Source organism: Protopterus annectens, chromosome 11.part0, assembly GCF_019279795.1.
Source record: "Protopterus annectens isolate FY-2018-M chromosome 11.part0, PAN1.0, whole genome shotgun sequence".
In the NCBI taxonomy this organism is placed as follows: Eukaryota; Metazoa; Chordata; order Ceratodontiformes; family Protopteridae; genus Protopterus; species Protopterus annectens.
In genome coordinates, this window is record NC_056745.1 from 1,349,072,054 (window position 1) to 1,349,094,522 (window position 22,469).

The 22,469-nt window shown below is 45.4% G+C and overlaps 1 protein-coding gene across 1 annotated transcript in view; it reads left to right on the plus strand.

The window, feature by feature from the left end:
- The window catches only part of LOC122815846 (inosine-5'-monophosphate dehydrogenase 1b), a gene marked incomplete in the record, with an annotated part of 1,150,443 nt that overhangs the window by 487,239 nt on the left and 640,735 nt on the right, over positions 1–22,469 (plus strand). The window contains 1 exon segment of the mRNA XM_044088659.1: positions 6,457–6,552. Coding sequence (XP_043944594.1) covers positions 6,457–6,552 — 96 coding nt within the window.

Genomic DNA, 22,469 nt, shown 5'->3' on the forward strand with positions numbered 1-22,469 from the left:
AGACGACTGAGGTATCAGATTGAGGATTCATTTGCAGAAGAATCTATTCCCTCTGCTTCTCCTACAGAGGATTTTTCTTTTGGTGAAACCTCACATACTTTGAGAGCATTTCCACTGGGAATGCAAAGACTATCCTCAGTCCAAAAAGTGACTCAGAGAAGTTCTAGACTTGCCACAACATAGGCCTTTAGCAGTACCCCCAGTCCAGGATGTTGTGGATGTCTTTCTGGAATCTACTTTAACTCCTGATGCCATACCCCCTGCTCCTAGGAAACCAGACTGGTACTACAGAGTTCCTGACTCTCAAATTCCTTTTCAAAAATCCTACTGCTGACCCAGAAGTCATCTCCCAGGGGCCCAAAGGTCTCAAAGCAACTACAGCTAAGAATCCCACTCCTTCAGACAGGGATTCCAGAGCTTTAGACAGATTGGGTAAGAAAGTATACACCTCTGCAGCTCTCGCCATTAAGGCTTTGAATTGCCAGTTTCACATGCTGAAGTACCAACAACATATTATGGAATTTATTAAGAAACAATTTGCTACCTTTACGGACTGTGCAGAAAATAAAGAATTACAAGAGCTTATGCATTCTGCAAGCCAAGTCAGCAAGCATACGTTGCAGTGTGGCTTTGACGCCCTAGAAGCATCTTGCAGTGCAGGAGTCGCTGGTTCTGTACTGAGAAGGCATGTGTGGCTTAAGGAGCAGACCTTGCCAGACCATGTCAAATCAAAATTACTAGACGCTCCTTTGAATAAGGACAATCTGGCACCAGAGCAGAAGAGGTCCTTAAAAAGATGGAAAAAAAAAATAAGTCCTATGCAGACAGTCAAAGAATTCTTGCAAGTACAGCCTCCTAGATTCAGTAGGCATTGCCCCTCGAAACTGGTCCTTTACAGCCCCCTCTAGGCCATCTCAAACTAGACCCAGAGGAAACAGACCCCCCCCTCCCCCCAGCCTACAGTCTCAGCGTATGCAGAGGTCTTAAGCAGTGGAGTTCCTCTACTTCAAAAACAGGGAGTGCTAAGCCACCCCCTTATGGGAAGAATTCCCAGTGACTTCTCAACTCAACTCCCCACCTCTGCCCAGCTGCTTGTGCCCCTAGGAGGAAAACTTGCCCATCATGCAAAAAAACTGGACTTCCATTACCAAAAGACCGATGGGTCCTCAACTTTTATATCCCAGGGGTACAAATTTTACTTACACTCACTGCCAACCCCAATAGGGTTCCTAGACCTTCCTCCAAACCAGTGGGCAGAGGCACAAAAACAAGTTCAATCCCTGCTCTCTCTAAGGGCAATTCAACCTGTTCCTGCAGAACAGATGGATCAAGGGTTCTATACCAGACTTTTCCTGGTACCCAGAAAAGAGGGCACTTTGTGCCCAATCCTAGATCTCTCCATTCTAAACACCTTCCTGGTGATACCAAAATTCAAAATGCTCACCTTGCAGCCGCTTCTTCCTATGCTGGCCAAAGATGCCTGGTTGGCTACACTGGATTTAAAAGAAGCCTATCTGCACATCCCTATAAGGGACTCCTGCAGGAAATAAGTTCGCTTCAGGGTAGGATCTATGCATTATCAGTGTTCTGCACTTCCCTGTGGGTTATCCACTGCTCCCAGAGTATTCACAAAATGCCTGGCTCCAGCAATTGCTTACTGCAGACAGAGAAAAGTTCAAATTTACCTGTACTTGGATGACTGCATGATTTCAGGCTGACAGTCAGGAAATGCTGTTGCAGCACCTGACATTTGTAAAAAAAAACCTCCTAACCTCCCTGGAGTATACCATCAATGAAAAGAAATCAAAACTAGTCCCCAGTCAAAAGATTGTATTTCTGGGAGTAATCTTGGACACAGCATCCCAGATGGCATTCCTTACACCAGAAAAACAAGCCTATCTGACTTCTTCAGTCAAATGGCCACCAGAACCCAGCTATCTGCAAGGAAAATCCTGCAGGCCCTAGGGTTCATGGCTTCATGCATCCTACTAATTCCACATGTCAGACTGCAAATGAGGAAACTTAAATGGTACTTTGGTGCCAACATACTCAGGACCTGGAAACAGTCATTCCTATCATATCTTGTCTAAGGACAGAGTTTCTTTGGTGGGCAGCAGCATGCATCCACAACAAGGGACTACCCTTTACTCAACCCCATGCCACCCAGACCACAGATTATGCCTGCGGGTCGCACCTGGATGCCAAGTGCACTCAGGGCCACTGAAGCCCAAGTCAAATTCATCTGCACATGAACAAAAAGCGATGCTATTTGTGCAGCACGCTCTAACAGCTTTCAGATCCCTACTCACCAGGACCCCTGCTAATAAAAACAGACAACGCCACAGTTATGTGGTACATCAACAAGCATGGGGGAACCCACACTCACCCATTCTGCAGGCTAGCCATGGCCCTGTGGAACACCCTTGGACATGCAGGTCCATCTGCAAGCTCAGTTCCTGCCAGACAAACAAAACTCACTGGCAGACTTGAGCAGGAAACTCCTAGACCCACACGAGTGGCAATTAAAGCCCAGCACCTTCAGCCTTCTGATCAGAAATGGGGGACCCTAGAGGTGGTTCTCTTTGCCTCCCATTGCAATCACTAGCTCAGCAAATTCTGCACCAGGACACCTCACAGCAGGGCCTGGAAAGTGGATGCCCTATCCTTCCAGTAGGTAAACCTCTCAATCTATGCATTTCCCCCTCTGCCCCTTCTCTCAAGAATATTGCTCAAGATAAGACAGGACAGACCAAGGACAGTTCTGATTGCCCCGGACTGGCCATGCCAGCAGTGGTACCCACTCCTGTGCAGCCTGTCACCGGTGCAACCCTGGCACCTACCCCAGAGCCCCACTCTGCTCACTCAGCTGGGGGGACAGATCCTGCATCTGCAACTACAAACCTTAAATCTTGCAGCCTGGTTTATTCCTTTCTTCTCCAGTGTCCAGCCTAAGCAAGCAGATACTGGATGTCATTCTTGAAACCAGAAGACCTAGTACAAGGAAATCCCTATGCTAAGTGGAAAAGGTATTGCTCCTGGATTCAATCTAAAGGAGAGGACACAACTCTACCCTCCCTACCTCTCATCTTGGATTACTTAGCAGATCTACTCCACAGAGGCTTATCATTTTTCTCCATTAAAATCCATGCCTCTGCCATCTTGTCTCATTACAACTCTGAGCCGCCCCTATTCTCTCACCCTCTCATCAAATAGTTCCTGAGAGGGGCAAACAACTTAAGACCAAGGAAAGCACCCACCCCTGCTTGGGACCTTTTCTTTGTACTAGAAAAGCTCACTGCCCCCTTTTGAGCCTGCAGGGTCAGCAGACTTAAAACTCCTCTCTTGGAAAACAGCATTGCTCCTGGCCATCATTTCAGCGAGAAGAGTGTCTGAGCTACAAGTACTTATGGCCGTGGAACCCTTCCATTATTTTTCATGCTGACAGTCTCCCTCAGGACTAATCCTTCCTTTATGCCCAAAGTGGTGTCCAGTGTGGCTCTCAACCAAATCTATCCATTTGCCAATCTTCTTCCCAAATCCTCAAAATAAAGGGGAAAGGATCCTGCACTCCTTGGACATGCACAGACAGCTCAGATTCTACCTGGATAGGACTAAGCCCTTCAGGAAATCTGACCAGTTACTACTCAGTTTTGCACCAGGGGCAGAGGGCAAGGCCATTTCAAAACGGACCATTTCCAAATGGATAGCCTACTGTATCCATTTCTGCTACAAAAACCATGGGAAACCAGCCCCTCAAGGAGTCAGAACACATTCCACTAGAGCAACTTCTACCTCTACAGTATTCCTCAGGGGAGTCCCTACCGAGGACATTCTGGAGGCTGCTACCTGTAGCTCTGTACACACATTCACCAAGCATTACCACCTGCCTATATTTTCCAAAGCCCGGCCGGGTTTTGCAACTGCAGTCCTGCATGGCATTCTAACCAGACCAAACACTCCTTGACTGCCTCCACCCTTTCTACAGCTTTGGGAATCAACCCAAGTGTGATGACTGCAAATGTGAAAGACGCAGAACATAGTACAGTTGTGTACACTTACCATAAATGTAGATGTTGAGTGTATTCACTGTTGCAGTCCTGGTCCCCCCCCCCCCTCCAGCCCCCTTCTCACTCTGTGTCCTCTGTGTATACTACAGACCCCTTGCAGGGGTGGTTTGTATTGGCATTGGTATTTAATTTTTACTGGTGGAGATTTTTCCACCATAGCTTAGCTCCTTACTGGGGGGCGCCTGACATTTGGAGCAAGAAAAACTGATATAATGGTGTCTGCTGCCTGTTTTTATTCCCCTGACAGACCTGGAGTGACAGCAACCTACACAGAAATACTAAGCCTCTGATGTTCAGGCTGAATGAGGGCTACCTGCAGGCAGATAACCCAAGTGTGATGACTGCAGCATTGAATACACTCTAACATCTGCATTTATGGTAGGTGTACACAGCTGTACTTTCTTCGTTTAAGTGCAGTACCCTTTACAAGCAGTGCACTGTCTTTGTTGTCTGCGCATCTCTCTAGCTCCATGTTTTTTGTGGGGCAGCAGAAACTGAGAATGTGTTCATCACACCTTGGGCATGCACTGGATTGTTAGGTGTGTGTTGCCAGAACTGAGAGCATAAATTTCAGAAAAGACTCTGATCTCCTTGGTGTCATAGGGGAGAGTATCAGGAAAAGAAGAGTTTGGCATTTGTACTGTAGACTGACTCCGGGTAGATAGCCGAATCGGATCTAAAGATAATGCATTTAGCAAATTGCTTGCTGGCAAATGCAGCCAATCCCCACCCCCTGGAGTGCCTGCTTTGCAGACATTCATGTCATGCTGTGGTCAGTTTGAACTTGGGGTTTGCAAAATGCCTGAAGGTGTGGAACGGAGTCTGAGCTAGGTCATTTGAGAAGACTTATTCAGGAACTATTGATCAGTGCTCTGTGTAATCATCCAAATCTTTTATTCTTTGTGGTGTGTCTTTGGGATTCAAGCAGCTAAGGCCTTTCTCGGAAAGGGTGCTCATTATTGAGTAGTGTATTCTTACTATATAACCGTTGATATACAAGAGGGCCCTCTGTAATGGATCATAAATACCCTCCCTCTACCCCCTGTAGTTGAGTAGATTTCTGCTAGCTATAGGCTGGGCAGGTAAATGTTTGTTTCACTTGCTTAATGTACAATTGAATCTTTATTTCCTAATTGTCAGGTAAGTTGGACAGGTAATATTTTGTATCACTTGTTTAATGGTCTGTGAAATTTAAACGTTTACAGGGAGATGCTTGTTAGTGACATGGCTGTGAATTGGTGGGCCTTTCAGATGTGCATAGTTATGCAGCTGGTGTGCGTCATCAGTACGCATTGGTATGTGAGAGTGAAAAGCCCTGTGCGTTGGGTTTGGCGGAAAAATTGCAAGATTCTGTCTAATGGTGAGCCATCCAAGGAGGCTCCTCTTGTTGATCAGCTGGTTTGGCAAGAACAGATCTGTTGCATTTTAGTCTGCTACAGTACGCATTGATATGTGAGAGTGAAAAGCCCTGTGCGTTGGGTTTGGCAGAAAAATTGCAAGATTCTGTCTAATGGTGAGCCATCCAAGGAGGCTCCTCTTGTTGATCAGCTGGTATGGCAAGAACAGATCTGTTGCATTTTAGTCTGCTACATAACCGTTCTTTTTCTCACATAGGCTTACCATTACCGATACTTTACAATACTCTTCGCTGTCAAGATTGTGATGCTTCTTCCCTGAGTCACCCTAGAACCCATCTCTGGATTGGTGATGGGGCCTTTATTGCCTTAGGCCCTACTGTTTGTCACAGATTTCCCAACAATGTGACATCTACAGCTGATTTAAACAGTGTCAGTGTCTACCTGAACCATAGAGGTAGATAATGTTTTAGGTAACTGAAATTTGCTGAACTTCTGCTTTGTCTTTCTTGTACTGTATTATACTGTAAATTACACTACATTTGTGTACTGCCTTTTGTAAGGACTGCTGTGATCCACTTGAAGCCATTTTATTAGTATAGGCATTCCTTCAAAACACATGATTTGACATGTAAAATCTTTTTTGCCTCTTGGCAGGCGCTATCATGACATTACTGACATAACTTTGGGATACCGTTCCTTTTTAGGATAAGAACCAAGCTACACAGACCATGCAGACTTTTTTATTAGGGTCATAACACCAACTGTTGATTCAGCAGCTTTCCTCTTTCTTTCACTAACCTCTGAGTCCCCAGAGGGTCTTGATGTTAAGTATGCAATGACTTTGTTTTTATCCGATACATTCTCTGGGAGAATATACATATTCTTGAAATGCTGTCATTATGTGCATGTTTAGGAAGCAACTCAAATGATCACTTGGTTGGCTGTATATTTGTAGCTTTTGTTATGCAAAGTAGTCAGTTATGATGTTAAGTTGACCTTTATCTCTGTGCCCCCTTGTCTTTCTTTCTCAGTTGTGACTGCAGCTCAGGCTAAAAATCTCATAGATGCTGGCGCAGATGCCCTTCGAGTTGGAATGGGCTGTGGCTCTATCTGTATCACTCAGGAAGGTAAGGGTTACTGCCATCTGAACTGCACCTTGTTTTTGGATAGTAACCATACTAGCTTATTGAACTGTTTCCCCTTCAGTTTAAATTTTGCTCATGCCTTTTAGCTATCCTTTACCATTAAGTGATGTATTGACAAACATTTATTCTATGACATAATATAATACCCATGTTTACAGAGGTCTATATTAGATCAGCGAACACTTAAACAAGCGAACGCTGATTGATCCAACTTATTTAAGCGAATGTTCAAAATATCGAAGCAACAGAAACCAGAATTTTTTCCTAGGGAAAGAATTTGGTTGTCCGTTTCTGTTGCTTCGGTATTTTCAGTGCTGTGGTGGAACGTTACGGGTCGGATTCAGGTAAGTGTGCGATTGTGTGGATGTGAGTGTTAGGTGAGTTAGGGTTAGGCCGCAGTAGGTATGTGTGCGATTGTGTGGACGTGAGGGTTAGGGCGGGTTTAGGTGAGTTAGGGAGCGGGTGAGGTGAGTGTGCGATAGTGACTGACCTGGGTTAAGGTAAGTGGATAGTGGTGTGTGCATAGTTTAGTGTAGGGCTAGGCGTCAGATTTTAGGTGTACGTGTGTGGATTTCTGTTTGTTTGTTGTGCTTGTGCTGTGTGCATGTGTTTTGGATCAGCGAATATTTTTTTTTTTTTTTTCCCTCCTCCCTAGGAAAAAAAATAGCTGATTTGACAGTTCGAGATTGTAAGCTTTCACTTACATAAGATCAATGAATCAGCATTCACTTTTTTAAGCGTTGGCTAATCTAATATAGATCCTGTTTACAGTTGTGCTTCTTGCTGTTCTAGCTTTAATTTGTGTTTTTAACATTGATGACACCAGCCAACTGAAATGTAGTTGAAGGATATGGTTAGTTTCTTTGACTTTTGTATGGGCAGGACTTAAAATATTCAGCTATTAGTTTTCAGTTTCTTCTTTGTGTTATGCATGACTAGTTCAGACTGCTCTTTTAGTGGTGTAGTTTCACAGGTTGTGTAGTGATGACTAACCTGTTAGAAATGTGCTGCAGTAATGCATCCAGGTAGTTTTGTAAAAATGACCTTGAGGGACTTGTTAGTTGTTCCTGGTTCAAGAGCTTTGGTTTGTCCAAGTTGTCATATTGTAGGATGTTTTTTTTCTTTTTTTGTAATTGCAAGTTGTTTTAATACTCAATAGTTTTTTGAAGAGCATGCTTTTGGCCCAAGGTGTGGCAAATGGTACTTACTGCATTATCAAGTCACAGTTCAACATTCCAGCCATGTTCTGATGCAATTTGTCACTACTGAAATTTAACAATGGGGCACACTGTTGAATTCTCACCTGTCTAGGTTACTGAGTATTCAGCTTTGATTTTTTTAAGGGTAAAAACGGGTAGTGGTCTTTTACACCTTGTAGCCATCCTTTTGCATTGGTATGTGTGAGTGGAAAACCCTGCATTTTTAGCTCTGTTCTTGGACACCTTAATGTATTCGATGTTGTCTTTTTGTCTGTCAGTTTCTGGGTAATTGAACCCCATGCCAGGCTTTTCAGAATCTTTGGTATTGGAGCTCTGCCTCCTAAACCCATAATACCCTACTTTAATAGCCTCTCTAGATCTTGTTTGCCGCCATCATGTTTTGATTGTGGTAGAGAGGCCAATCAAAAATTTCCCCTTTTTCCTCTAGTGTTAGTGCAAATATCTTTGGTGTTATTAATAGGTGTAGTGGTTTTTCATAGGAGGTGTAGTATTTTGCTGTTTTGTACTGCCTACTATTTTGGTTTTCCTGCCTTTAACCTTTTTCTTTAACAGTGTTTTAGCTTAATATTTCTAGTTTGTTAGTAATTAAAAATAGTGTTAGATAAGTCTTTGTAGTGTGTTTCCGAGATAAGCAGGTAGTGTTTATTTTTTCTGCGTTATAGTTGTGGTGTAATTATTGTAGAATTGATTTCCCTGGAATATGGGGAAGCCTTTGGGGGTTTAAAAATGTATGTCCTGTGGGCATAAATTATGACCGGAAGATGCCCACAATAAATGTCTATGGCCTGGGCAGTGTGTACAGCCTTTGGCGCTCCTGCCATCAGCGAAAGATGGGCAGAACCTGTTGTGAAGGGTCTGCTTCAGCCATCCACTACTTTTTTCAACACTCTCTCTTCTAGCAAGAAAACAGCAAAGTGGGCAAATGATGGATCATCGGATATGGAGTCTGTCATATAGGGAAACAGCAGGAGGATCTCTAACAATTCTCGTCTTCTAGTGAGGGACAACTGGAACCAAAGTGCCCTATGTCTCATAGGTTCATAGGTTAGTACTAGGCTAACTGCCCTTGTGAGCCATTGTAAGCCTAGTCAATTATCCCTTGTGAGACTCAAACCCTGCACCTTGTGTTTGTAAGGCAAACACCTTAACCATTAGGCCACCCTCCCAACCCCCACTCCAACCACTTTTGGTTCCATCAGTGCAGATTCAGCCCTGATCACCAGTGCTGTTTAGGTCTAACTCCTCCTGCCCTGAGTATACTCTGCCCCTTTATGGCAAAAGATTGAACTAACTTATTGGGCAGACTCCATTTGCCTTTCTGACTTATTACTCCTGCTGAGTTTTCTGTGAGGTTATTCCCCTCCCCATCCCCAGGGTCTGAATAGGGTCTGACCTTCCCTCTTTTGGATCCATTGTTTGAATCCAGCGACTTCAATGAGGTTGTCCAGTCCACCATCAGTGGCCTCATCCTCTAGATCTGCCTGATTGGTTGTGAGCCTCAAGCCTTCGGATCCGCAACAGCTGATGCCATCCCCCTTGAATGCCCAGATGCAACTAGGTATCATCCCTGCTTCTTGGTAGCGAAGCTTGAAAATGTGTCCCAGTGCTGTCCCTGATCTGGTTCCCTCAATTGTGGTGTTTGAGTCCAACTATGCTTCCATCTCTTGAATCCATAGCCTTTCTACATCAGGCACAAACTCCATCCTTGACTCTGCCGCTGTGGGAGCTTGGGTCCTCCTTAGAGCTGAGCATTTTGGTGCCAGTGCTGTGGGGTCGGGGCCAACCTTTTGGGTCTCGTAGTCCCTGTCCTTGGGTGCTTCGGCTCTTAACAGGTCAGCTCCAGTCTTTGTATCTGAGCCTGTCAAGTCTGCACCTGTGGCTCACTCTGGTTCTCTGATCTCAAGGAGCGCTGGTACCATTTGGAGAAGGGAGCCTCAGCAGTTGCATAGTATCCATCCCTATTGCAAGTTTGCAGGCACAGAGTGATTTGAGCATATGTTGCATCTGGGACAACCTGTGTCTGATTCTCTAGGTTCCCCTGCATTCAGGAACCTGTTCCATCCTCGTCTCCTCCTGCTTCCCCACTGAAGGAGGGTCTGTGGAAAAAAACAAGTGCAAGAGGAAGCACTTGGCTTCCCCTAAGGAAATCCTTATTGAGGACACTAACTTCAGAGGGGAGAGCGCTCTCAAATCCCACCATGACAACCCTTCCTTTGGCAGTTTTGATTGAGTTATTGTAATCTTGTGGGGGGCAGACCACAGAAGCACCAACCCCAGAGGAGTTGCTGTTTTCTGAAGGCTTTTGTTGCAGGCCCATTCACATCCTGGGTGGATGATAGCCTCTTGACTGCTTCCACGAAGGCATCCCCTATTCAAGGCCTGAGATTCCTTGCTCCAGCTGTGACTGTCGTTGAGCATAGTAGTGAATTGCAAAATGTTCAGTCGAAAACAGTTTCAAGTGCTAGGATTTGTCACTTGCCATTTGACTATGGTCAGTCAGACAGCCATACAACCATTATCGAGACTGAATTCATCTGCAAGCTACTCACATCCTGCATTTCCTGCTGTTTTAGTTCATCTCCTTAAGCAAATGGTCATTTATTTGTCTGGTACCAGTGGCAAGGTTCCACTTGTGTGTAACAGTGGACTTTAAGCAGTTTTCTAGCACATCCGATGGACTTTCCTGTGGCCTTAACAAATGTGTCATCACTTCATTCAGTGCTGGTTGGAATCTCCTCTGGTCACAGCAGATCAACCTTTTGTTCTTCCCCATCTTCAGCCCATGGTGACTGAGTATTTTCCTTGTGGTGTTGGGGTGGAGGTTCATTTTGAATGAAAGACTATCCAGGTAACATGGTTGCAGTAACAAGGCCAATATTCACATTTTGGAGCTGAGGATATTCCTGCTAGCATTGCAGGCCTTTCAGGAACTTCTCCCCAAGGGTGTAATTAACATCCAGACCAACAACACGGCAGTAGTATGGTATCTGAACAAGCAAGGAGGAGCTCTCTGCTGTTGCATGTGTCTAGAGGCCATGAGGTTTGGCAGTGGAGGATGTCCCTTCAGCAGTTTCTAATTGCAGAGTACATCCTTGGAAATCAGCATCTTGACAGTAATTCTGCCTCTGCAGTGGTCCCTGAATCGGGACTTAGGGGCACAGATTTTCAGCCACTGGGGCAGCCCCTGCTGCAACCTATTTGATTTCCCATCCAGCACAGAGCAACAGTTTTTATGCCGTGATCACTCCAGAGGGGCACTTTTCTGCATGCTTGGCCCCTAGGACTTTACTCTTGTCCCCTGACGCCTCTGGTAATAGTTCTTCAGAAGGCAGGTAGTTGCATTCTGGCCTCATCGTTTGGTCCCTTCCTTTGGCCTAACCCGCTTCACCCACCCTGGGAAGTAAACTCTTTTCTGGATCTAATTTCTCATCCTTCTTGGTTACCCCTCCTGAACCTTCACTCCCTCAAGCTAACTACATATTTTCTCCAATTCCAATGATGGCTAGTGATCCCAAGTTCTGTGAGAGAGGAGTTCAAATCCTTTTATCCTCCCAGAAACCTTCCCACTAGGAAGGTTTATTGGCAAACAGAAGCATTTTCTATTTGGTCTTCTTTCAGGGGCTTGGATCCTTTTTCCACACCATGGACTTATCTGGTTTTAGATGCTCTACAATAAAGGTACATCTAGATGCAATTTCTAACACTTGTAATCAACATGGATAATACTCCGGTGGCAGCTCTTAAGCTTTCTAAGATCTTCTGGAAGGGCACCCCTTTATTGGACCCACCTGTTAAGGGACTAGGTGCTTACTGGTACCTTCGTCTACTGCAAGTTCTTACTAGACCTACCTTTTGAACCTTCACCCATAATACCCTGAAAGTTATCATGGAAAACTTATTTTCCTTTGAAGTAACAGCCACCAGAGTTAGGGGCTCAATCATCATCATCTGATGTCCTTCTATTCTCACGTTGGGATCTTCCGCCTGAGGGCAACCAAACATCGGGCTCATCTACCAAAGCTCAAGCCCGGTTGCTGTAAGGTGCATGGGACGTCACACACAGGGCCATAAACCATGGGCCATAAATGTGATGTCCACATGCACAGACCTCGGAACAGCTTTGCTGCTGTTGAACATCAGCTTGCTCATTCTGCTCAGTCTCCAAAGACTCTTAGATAAGTACCCCGTTGGGGGATCTTCTTGTTTTTGCCAGAGCTTAGGTTGCTGTTTTTTCTTCTGTTAGCCGATGTCATCGCACAAAGATACCCATGACTTTGCTTAGACCCGTCGCACAACCATACGACATGAAAATATGTCAGTCGTTTGTCCTTAAGACCTTGCACAGCTGTCTGGCAGCCCTTAAATTATTCGTAGAGAATCAGCAAATCAAACGCTTAGCCCTCTGTATGGATCCTGAACTGGCCATCGAAGTGGAGCCACCTAAAAAGAAAGCCAAGGTATCTAGGCCGAATACTGCGCCTCCTACTTCAGATGTCCTGCCAGCTGCCGGTTTAGCGGCTTAGGAACGTCTGAAAGAACCGGCAACGTTGGCAGGTATCCTTTTGGAAGCACCCTTGTTTCTCCAGTCTGCTTGTCCAAGGAGGTATCTGTAACGTCCGTCTCTGCTAATGTCTGGGGGGAACCAGGCTCGTCCAGAACACAACAGGCCTGATGCCAGAATCCAGGCCTTCAGCTTCTCTGCCTTTTCATAAGACTACTTTCAAGAGGAAACAAAAGACCAGACATCTATCTGCTCCAGTGGAGCATCAACCTGACTGGGAAACCTTCTCCCAGTCTCTCTTTCAGGCCTTTATGGCCTTGAGGCCTGCTACTTCTCAATCTCCTGCTTTGCCTACCCAAAGCCCAAGGGCTGCCTCTGCAGCATCCATTGCTCCTCCTCAGATTCGGGAGGCAGACGACTCCTCTTCCTCCTCTGATGAATCTCACTTACAATTGGCTTACCTCCCCCCTGGAATATTGTTCCCCAAATAGACTCGTTAGAAGGAGGCTCTCCACCAGCAGACTACATGTGATGTTGTCCAATCTCACCTTCATTCTTTACTAGTTGGGTTCAGAACTGATCCTCAATTCCGACTCAGCCGTTTACAAAAGCTAGAGGTCTTCACATAGCTTGTGGCTGGATACCCTATCCCACAATGCTCTAGGATGCTCTCCAGATCTCATTTGCCGCTGAAACAGATCGGGTGCTTCAACTGGATGTGGCTAAGTGTTCTTTTTCTAAAGTTGTTTGTTTCATCGTAAAAGATTTCCCTTTCCCTGTTTGATACTTAATAGTTTAGTTTAACTTAATTATTCAACATAAACTAATCTGACCGTTCGTTTTCTTGCTTTTTATCTGTGGCTGTCGTTTTTATTAAGGCCTACCGTTTTTCTTCCCCCATCCTGACTCGTTTGTTAAAATAACTTCTTTAAGCTTATTTTGAGCATTAGTATTTATGGATAGTTTAAATTAAAGTTTTTTAATCCAGTTTGTAGACAGTGTTTCAGTTAATCAGTAGTGTGTTTGAATTAGCATTTAGTTGCTATCCAAACAGTTAAACATTGTTTTTTTCTGGTGTTTAACTTATACAAGTTAGCTCATTTTTCTTAGAGAGCTGATTAGCCCGTTTGAGTTGAGGGCTTTTCCGTTTGAGTTTCCCTATTTAGATTATAGTTGTGTGCTGAGTGTTTTTGCTATTAATAACTGTGGTGTTGAGTTGCTATTAATGTGTCTAAGCAGTCAAAAGATACCAAACCTTCAGGGTTTAAAAAATGCACATAGTGCTCTCAGAAAATCTCTTATTGATGGCCACACGGTATGTGTGTACTGCCTTGGAGCAGTACTCTTACAAGAGTCTTGCTCTGTCATGCATTTAGTTCCAGGGTTGTTCTTGAAAGAAAGAACAAAGCCGATACTCGAGGGATTGTTCAACTTTTTCTGCGGGCCTAGGAGAAGGTCACAGCCCTACTAAAGAGACCTCTTCCCCTTCTTATAAATCTGACAGATCTGGCAAAAGATACTCTTACTACTTCAGATTTTTCTGAACCTTTCAAAAAATTGCCAAAGATTGCTGCATCGGATCCGAAATCTGTCAGGCCAGAGACCATCCACCTCAGCTCCTACTATATCAGAACTGTTGGAGTTTCAAACTTTGAGCCGGTCTCCAGAACTGCAGCCAGTTTCTCCAACTAGCTGCAAGATCTCTTGCCCCCTCTTCTCTTTCCTCCGGGAGCCTTTCTGATGACTGTGGATTGCGTGGTGCGGAGGCTTTTGAGGACACTGGGCCTAGTCAAACTGTTAATGGAGCCGACCCACGGGATTTCAGAACACAAGACCTTTCCTTTCACCATCGATTCACCTGACCCGGAGCTTCGCAGCCAGAGTGCATGGAGCTGATAGTAGTGGAACTATCGGATCTTAGACCTGCCCCAGGATCTTTGGCCCCGACTACCACTCTGACTTCGGTGCCGTCTGCGCCTGAGGGGTCTAGGGACTGACTTTCTCCGGTAAGGTCCAGGAAGGACAATCTAATTGGACATTTGTCAGATCCGAGCTTACCTCTCGGGGCCTTTGCACAGGTGAGCTCTGTGCCTACATCAGCCTTGGAGCTAACCCTTTGGTGCCGGGGAGGCATTCTAGTTTTTCGGAACCGGGAGCCTCCTCGGACCATGGATGTGGAGCTTTCGAGGCGATGAGAGCGCTGTCCCTACAGGCACCTCCACTCTCAGACCCAGTCATTCCTCCTCCCAAAGGCACTGGTGTAGGTCTCTGCTGAACTGCATCTGCACAGATGTATAGAGATCCATGGCCTCAGGATGCCCCATTCGGTGAACCCCTTTCTTCCAAAACCTCTACAGAATATCCTTCTGAAGAGGTCCCTAGCAAGAGATTATGTAAGAGGAAGCATTTGGACTCCTTGGAGGAGTCTGTCACATCTGACACGGTATAGCAAAAACACTGGAAGCACTCAAAACGTACCAATAATCCCAAAAACAGAGTGCGGAACCGCCAAAGAACTGCCAATAACACCTGTAACTTCTTTAAAACGTGTTTAATGAAACAGCATAGACTTCCACAAACAAGTCTATGCTGTTTCATTAAACACGTTTTAAAGAAGTAACGGGTGTTATTGGCAGTTCTTCTTTGGCGGTTCCGCACTCTACATCTGACACGGTCCTTGAGTCAGAAGAGTCTCCTATGGTCACCCTCTGAGGATGTATCGTTTGCAGACATCCAAGAAATACTTAAGCAGAGCGGTGGCTGGAAGCCCATCAACCCTTCTGATGAGGAGTCTGTCTACCTGAAGACTTTTGGGTCTCACCCTTCTGCCACTTGGGTGTCTTTGCCTTTTGATGAACTTATGGATCTAGTTTGTCCAAAGGCGTGAGTCTCCAGGTTCAGTACAGCCTGTCCCCCGGAGTCCAAATTCATCACATCCCCCTAGGATAAAGCCTTCCTTAAAGTTGATCCGGTAGATGCTGTGGTGGTGGCAGCGGCCACCAAGGAGTTGTCAAAGATGTCCTCTTCTGTCCATCCCTCAAACAAAGAGTTGCGTACGATGGACAGATATGGGAAGCGCATGTTCTTTTCAGTGACCTTTACATTTGGGACCCTGAATTACCTTGCATATTTTAGCAGGTTGCAGAGTGATCTGAAGGAGCTAGGAGATGCTCTCCGGGGTTCAGTAGCTGTGGGGGTATCGGATAAAGTGTCCTTCCAGTTCTCCACTTTGAATTCAGTGGTGAACTCATCCGTGAGGTTCATTTCCTATGCAACTGATGGAGCAAGTAAGGCAGCGGGCTCAGGAATTTCTCTAAGGAGACACTCCTGGATGCACTTGTGTAACTTTGTGGGACCCTTTGTCTTCCTTTGTTAATGCCCCTTCAATGGCTCGTCCTTGTTCGGGCCTACAGTCAGACACTATAACCAGGTGTGAGCAAGAAGGAAAAACTCTCTGCCGTAGGAGTCCTTTTTTCCCTGCCTTCTAGGCCTTATCCAAAAGGGAGGAAAGGTGTGGTTTCGAAAATCCCAGAGTTTTTCAGGACACGTGGTGAGTTTCGAGCTCTGCCCTTTGGTTTCGTTACACCCTCCAAAGTGTTCATGTATAGCAGTAGTCACGGCTCACTTGAGACTCCTAGGATTGAGCGTTTCCATACCTACACGACTGGCTTCTGTCCGCTACCACTGAGCATCAACTAATAAAAGCGAGGGGCACCACTTCACAGTTCTGTTCCCACCTGAGAATTAAAATAAATTACGAAAAGTCTGTCTTGTCGCCCTCTCAACATGCTGTCTTTATAGGAGCAGATTTAAACAAGAAATATGGTGGCAAAACTTCCCTCCATTAAGGGTTCAAGCCTTACAATCCCAAATCCAAAACATTCTTCCCCAGAGAAAAGTTCAGGCAAAAACAGTCCTCCAAGCACTGGGAGCAATGGAAGCTGCAATTACCCTGATTCCATTAGCACGGCTACACATGAGAATACTTAAGTAACTACTATCCCCAGTGGTCCACGCAAGAACTTCCTATGTCCAAGTCTTGATAACAGAATCCTGCAAGAGGGACCTTCAGTGGTGGCTTTACTCCAGTCATGTCACATTAGGCCGCCCTTTTCTTTCCCCTCAACCTTTACCCAGAGTAACCACGGATGCTTCCCAGATTTGGGGGCATTATCTAAGAAGGACAGATTTACTTCATGTTTCACTGTTGCAGTCATCACATTTGGTTATCCCTGCCAGAGCAGCCCTCGGCCGGCCCAAATACCAGAGACTTAGTATTTCTGCATTGCTTGCTGTCACTTGAGGACTGGCGCCAGGTCATCAGTAGTATAAAGTAAGCCAGCCAACACCATTACATTAGTCTTTCTTACCATGGAGCCCGAAGCAGAAGCAGTTTGCACGAGTGGCGGTTGGCTGCTACCTGAGTGTTTGTCTACCGAAGTGAAGTCTTCTAAAGCTAAGTACCCAGTTAGGGATCATTTTTTCTTGCACTAACCTATGTCAGAAAGAGTTAATAATTGTCTCGCCTGTGGAAAACAAACACCACACACAACGCTTCCACTCTTACTGCATCACTTGTTTAGGCCCAGACCACAACGTCCCTTGTTTTTCGCTTCTGTGCTTTGTTCAACGCCAGAACTATCCATCGTCGGGCACTTATTGTAGCCAGATATTCTCACTTAAAGTCCTCTAATTCCGATATGGCTTCGGTAAGCCATCTGACAGCAGATCTTCTGAAAAAACGTAAAGATAAATAAGAGACCAAACGCACAAGTCCAAATCTACCGACGATGCTTCTGTTATGATAGTAGTCAGTTGTCCGGTCCTCAGTGAGGCATTTTCACAGCCCCTGATGCCTGCTTCTGTTGATTCACAGGCTGCTACAGAGACCCATTCGGAGTCCGGTGTGCCGCAAAACTTCTCTACTAAGGATCCTGCAGTCGCCTCAACCTTGGATGGGTCCAGAGCCGCTGAGCAGGCACTAGCTTCCGAGGAAGTCCTTCGTACTACCAAATCTCAACACAAACTGACATCTTCTTTCGCGGCTACCGTTCTTTCTAAAACTACTGAGTTTCTTGGGCCCCAGGTATGAACCACACCCAAGAAACAGATGACCCACTATCAGGAGCCTGCTACCTTGCTTCCGTCTTAAATGCTTAAAATGGCAGAAGACCTAATCATGCTGATCAGGGGAAGTCAAGCTACCCCCTCCAAAAGGAAACGAGATCTGTCCTTTGTAGTTTTGTCTGAACAAGAGTCAGATGAATCTGATGCATCTGAATAAGAAGACATGCAACCCCTCTCCACTTATGAGGATTCTGATGCAGAGGATTCCATTCCTTCATCCTGTCCCCCGGAGGATTTTTCCTTTGAGGAAACCCTCCATACTTTAAGGGAGCATTTCCAGTGGGAGAGTCAGGACTACCCTCAGTCTAAAAAGAGACTGAGAATTCCTAGATCTTCCACAACACAGACCTTTGGCCACCCCCACTCCTGGATGTTGTGGAGGATGTTTTCCTTGAATCCAGCTCTACTCCTGACGCCCTTCCTCCTACTCCCAGAAAAACCGACAGGCACTATAGAGTCGACTCTCACACAAATATCTTTTTAAAAATCCTACAGCTGACCCTGAGGTCATTTCTCAAGGGCCAAAAGGAATTTAAGCAACCTCTACTAAGAATCCCACTCTCTCAAGACAGTGATTCCCGAGCATTGGATAGATTGGGTAAGAAAGTATACACCTCAGCTACTCTAGCTATCAGGGCATTAAATTGTCAGTTTCATATGCTGAAATTTCAGCGACATACCTTGGAATTCCTTAAAGAATGTCTTCCTTTCCTGCTTTGGCAGAATCTAAAGATTTACAAGAGCTAATGCATTCTGCAAGTCAAGTAACTAAACACACCTTGCATTGTGGTTTTGATGCCCTAGAAGCTTCTTGCAGGGCAGCAGTCACTGGATCTGTCATTAGAAGGCATATGTGGCGTAAGGAACAGCCCCTGCCAGATCATGTCATATGTAAATTGTTGGATGCTCCCTTGCACAAAGATAACTTATTTGGCAGTAAGGCAGAAGAGGTCTTAAAAAAGATGGAAGAAAAAGCAAAATCTATGCAAACAGGCATTGTCCCTCCAAACGCTGGTCCTTTCCTGCTCCCAGTAAACCAGCCCAGCCTAGGTCCCGGGGAAGCAGGTCCCCCCCCAACAGCAGCCCCAGGGAATGCAGAGATCTAAGCAGTGGACTACCTCCACTTCAAAACCAGGGAGTTCTAAGCCACCCCCTTATGGTAAAAACTCACTAACTCCATCTCTTCCACCCCCTCTCTCTGCCCACCTTCACTTACCCCTAGGAGGAAAACTCTCCTTTCACTCAAGCACGTGGGCCAGCATTACCAAGGACCACTGAGTTCTGAACATTGTGTCTCAGGAATACAGAAAGTTCGTGTTTCACTGTTGCAGTCATTACTCTTGGGTTATCCTGGCAGGCTACCCACAGTCGGCCTGAATTCCAAAGTCTTGGTCCGGCATCTGTTGCTGTCTCCTCTTCCCTGACGTCAGTGCGCCAGGGGTATAAAAGATGCAGCAGACGCCATTTTCTTCAGTCTTTCTTGCCGCGCAGTGCCCGAAGTAGAAGCAGTTCACAAGTGCCGGTTGGCAGACTCCTGAGATTTTCGTGTTCGAATTTCAGATCCAAAGTCTTCATTTAAAGCTAAGTACCCTGTTGGGGAAATTTTTTTCTTTCTCCAGACTGATGTCAGAAAAAGTTAATTGTATTTCTTGTGGGAAGCCAATACCGCATAAGGACTTCCATTCTCATTGTATTCCTTGCCTAGGCCGTGATCACGACGTTGCTAATTGCAGGTTTTGTGCTAGATTTAACCAAGCGTCTGTACGATTTTGCATTTCATTACTTTGGCCGAAGATTTAATTACACAGTGTCGTCTGATAGCCATCCGACTACCGCAATTCACAAGAAACGCAAGGAAAAGGACAGGCATCAGAGTCCAAAACTAACTACGAGGCTTCTTCTAAGCCATTTGCCGGTTCTCAGTGAGGCGCTTTCGCAGCCCCTGACTCCCGCTACCTAGGAGCCGCAGGCCGCTTTAGACTCCCACGTGGAGCAGACTAGGCCGCTGGAAACTCAAGGTATTGGACACTTGGAAAATATTCCCTCAGATGGGTCAGGAGCTGCTGAGCAGGCATCTGCTTCTGAGGATGTTTTCAGGCCTACACAGTTATATGTAAGACTGACTACAGCTTCAAAGGCAAAGACTAAAGCACCACTAAAGACAAAGAAACTGAGTACAGCAAGCTCATGGACAGGCCTCCATGCCTAAAAAACAGAATCTCAAAATGGCTGAAGACCTAATTACTTTGATCAGGGGTTCCCATCCCCCTCCTGATAAGAGACCTAGGCAAATAGACAGAATATGAATCTTCAGATAGGTTTCCATTTCCTCTGACTCCTCTTCTGAACAGGAATTCCTCCCTATGAGGATTCTGATGCTGAAGAATCTATCCCTTCAGCCTCTCCTCCTGAGGATTATTCTTTTGGGGAAACCCTGCATACCATGTGGGAGCACTTCCACTGGGAGAGCCAAGACTACTCAGAATCTAAGAAAAGGCTCAAAGTCTTTCTTTTACTACTTCAGCACAGGCCTCTTTCTATCCCCCCCTGTTTTTAGACATTGTAGATGTATTTTCAGAGTCCGGCCTGACTTTACCCCCTGCACCTGTTAAGCCAGACAGATACTACAGGGTTCCAGATTCACATAAATTTCTTTATAAAAAACCCTGCTGCTGACCCAGAAACTATTTCTCAGGGTCCCAAAGGGGTCAAGGCTTCGACTACAGAAAACCCTGTACCCTCTGATAGGGATTCTAGGGCACTGGACAGATGGGGGGGGAAAGGTTTACACTACTGCTACCTTGGCTGTGAGGGCTTTAAATTGTCAATTTCATATGCTTAAATATCAGCAATACTTAATGTCACTGCTTAAACAGAAAATGTTAAATTCTGAATGTGCAGAAAACAAGGAAATGCAGGATTTATTGCATGCAACTGAACAAGTGGGAAAGCATACTTTGCAATGTGGTTTTGATTCTCTGGAGGCCTCTTGCAGGGCCGCTGTTACAGGTTCTGTCAATAGGAGGCATGCTTTGTTAAAGGAACCGAATCTGCCTGATCATGTTAAAGCAAAATTATTAGATGCTGCATTACAGCATGATAAAAAGCCAAGTCCAGCGTGCTAGTATCTTCCCAAACGAAAGAACAACTGATTAGATCCACTCAAACTGTAATAACAGGTAGTAGGAATCTCCACATAAGCAACAAAAGAAACAGTGATTTGTTTAAAATATTTATTTTAAGTGCCTTTCGTCTGCTTTAATCCGCAAGACTTCATCAGAAACTTAGACTTAAACATTAAAACCTTGTTGAAGAAAATGGAGGACAAAATGAAATCTGTGCAGACAGTTAAGGATTTCTTACAGGTGCAACCACCCAGATTTAGCAGGAACTGGCCTACAAAGAATTGGTCCTTTCCAGTGTCAGGCCACAAAGAGGCAGATACAGACGCCCCAGAGGCAGATCCCAACCCCAAGGCTCATACAGGCCTAAACAATGGGGTGCTTCTACCTCCAAAAGCAGAGAAGACAAATCACAGCCATACAGGAAACTGTCCCAATGACTTTCCTCTGCCAGCACCAAGCACTTATCTTTTGGCAGCCAGCTTAGGGGGAAAAGTAGCACTTTTTTCACAAAATTGGCACATTATCACCCAGGACAGATGGGTCTTGAATATAGCATCTCAGGGCTACAGGTTCCACTTTCACACCCTGCCAAGGGCAAAAGGTATGCCAGACCTGCCACACAGAGGCACAAAAGCAAGTTTCATCCCTCATGGACATGAGGGCCATTCGGTGAGTACCACAGCAAGAGCAGGGACAAGGATTTTATTCTAGACTTTTCTTGGTGCCCAGAAAGGACAAATCCTGGAGACCAATACTGGACCTGTCTATTCTAAACACATTTCTGGACGTTCCAAAATTCAAAATGTTGGCTGCAACAGCTTCTGCCCATGCTGGGCAAGAAGGCTTGGCTTGTAACTTTGGACCTAAAAGAGGCATACCCGCATGTCCCAATCAGACGATCTTGCAGAAGATACCTCAGATTCACAGCTGGTTCAATGCACTACCAATTCTCTGCACTGCCCTTTGGCTTATCTACTGCGCCCAGGGTCTTCACAAAATGCCTGGCACCAGTAATTGCATTTTGCAGACAGAGGAATTCAGATGTATCCTTACTTGGACGACTGCCTTATTCAAGCAGAGAACAAGGACATTTTACTAAAGCATCTGGCGTTTGTAAAAAGATTACTAATTTGCCTAGGGTACACAGTAAATGAAAACAAATCAAAACTAGTATCCTCTCAATAGATAATATTCCTGGGTGCAAGCTTAAATACACCTTCCCAGATGGCTTATCTCACGCCAGACAAAGGCAACTGACTTCTTACTTCAAAATGTTGGCAACAAAGACCCAGTTATCTGCAAGAAAAATTCTGCAGGCTTTGGGCTTCATGGCATCCTGCATTCTGCTAATTCCATATGCCAGACTGCATATGTGGAAACTACAATGGTATCTAAAAGGTGTTTTTACTCAACATTGCCACAGCCTGGAAACATAAATTACCCTCATTCCCTGCCTGCAACAAGAGTTTCGATGGTGGGCACAGGCCTGTCACCACAACAAGGAACAGCCATTCACTTTACCCACAGCCAGGCAGACACTAGCAACGGATGCATCAGATTATGCCTGGGGGGCCCACATGGCAGGAAAATGTATTCAGGGCACATGGCCTGCAAGCCAGACGCATTTTCATATCAATCAAAAAGAGATGCTAGCTGATCAGAATGCCCTGACAGCTTTCAAGGATCTACTTCATCCAGGACAACTACTGATAGACGGACAGTACTACAGTCATGTGGTACATAAACAAGCAGGGAGGCATACTTTCCTACCCCCTCTGCAGACAAGCCATGACTTTTTGAGATGCAGCATTGACTTGTCAAGTTCACCTGCAAGCACAATTCCTGCCAGGAAAGATAAATATTCTGGCAGGCGAACTACGCAGAAACCTCATGGATCCCCATGAGTGGAAACTGGATCCACAAGTC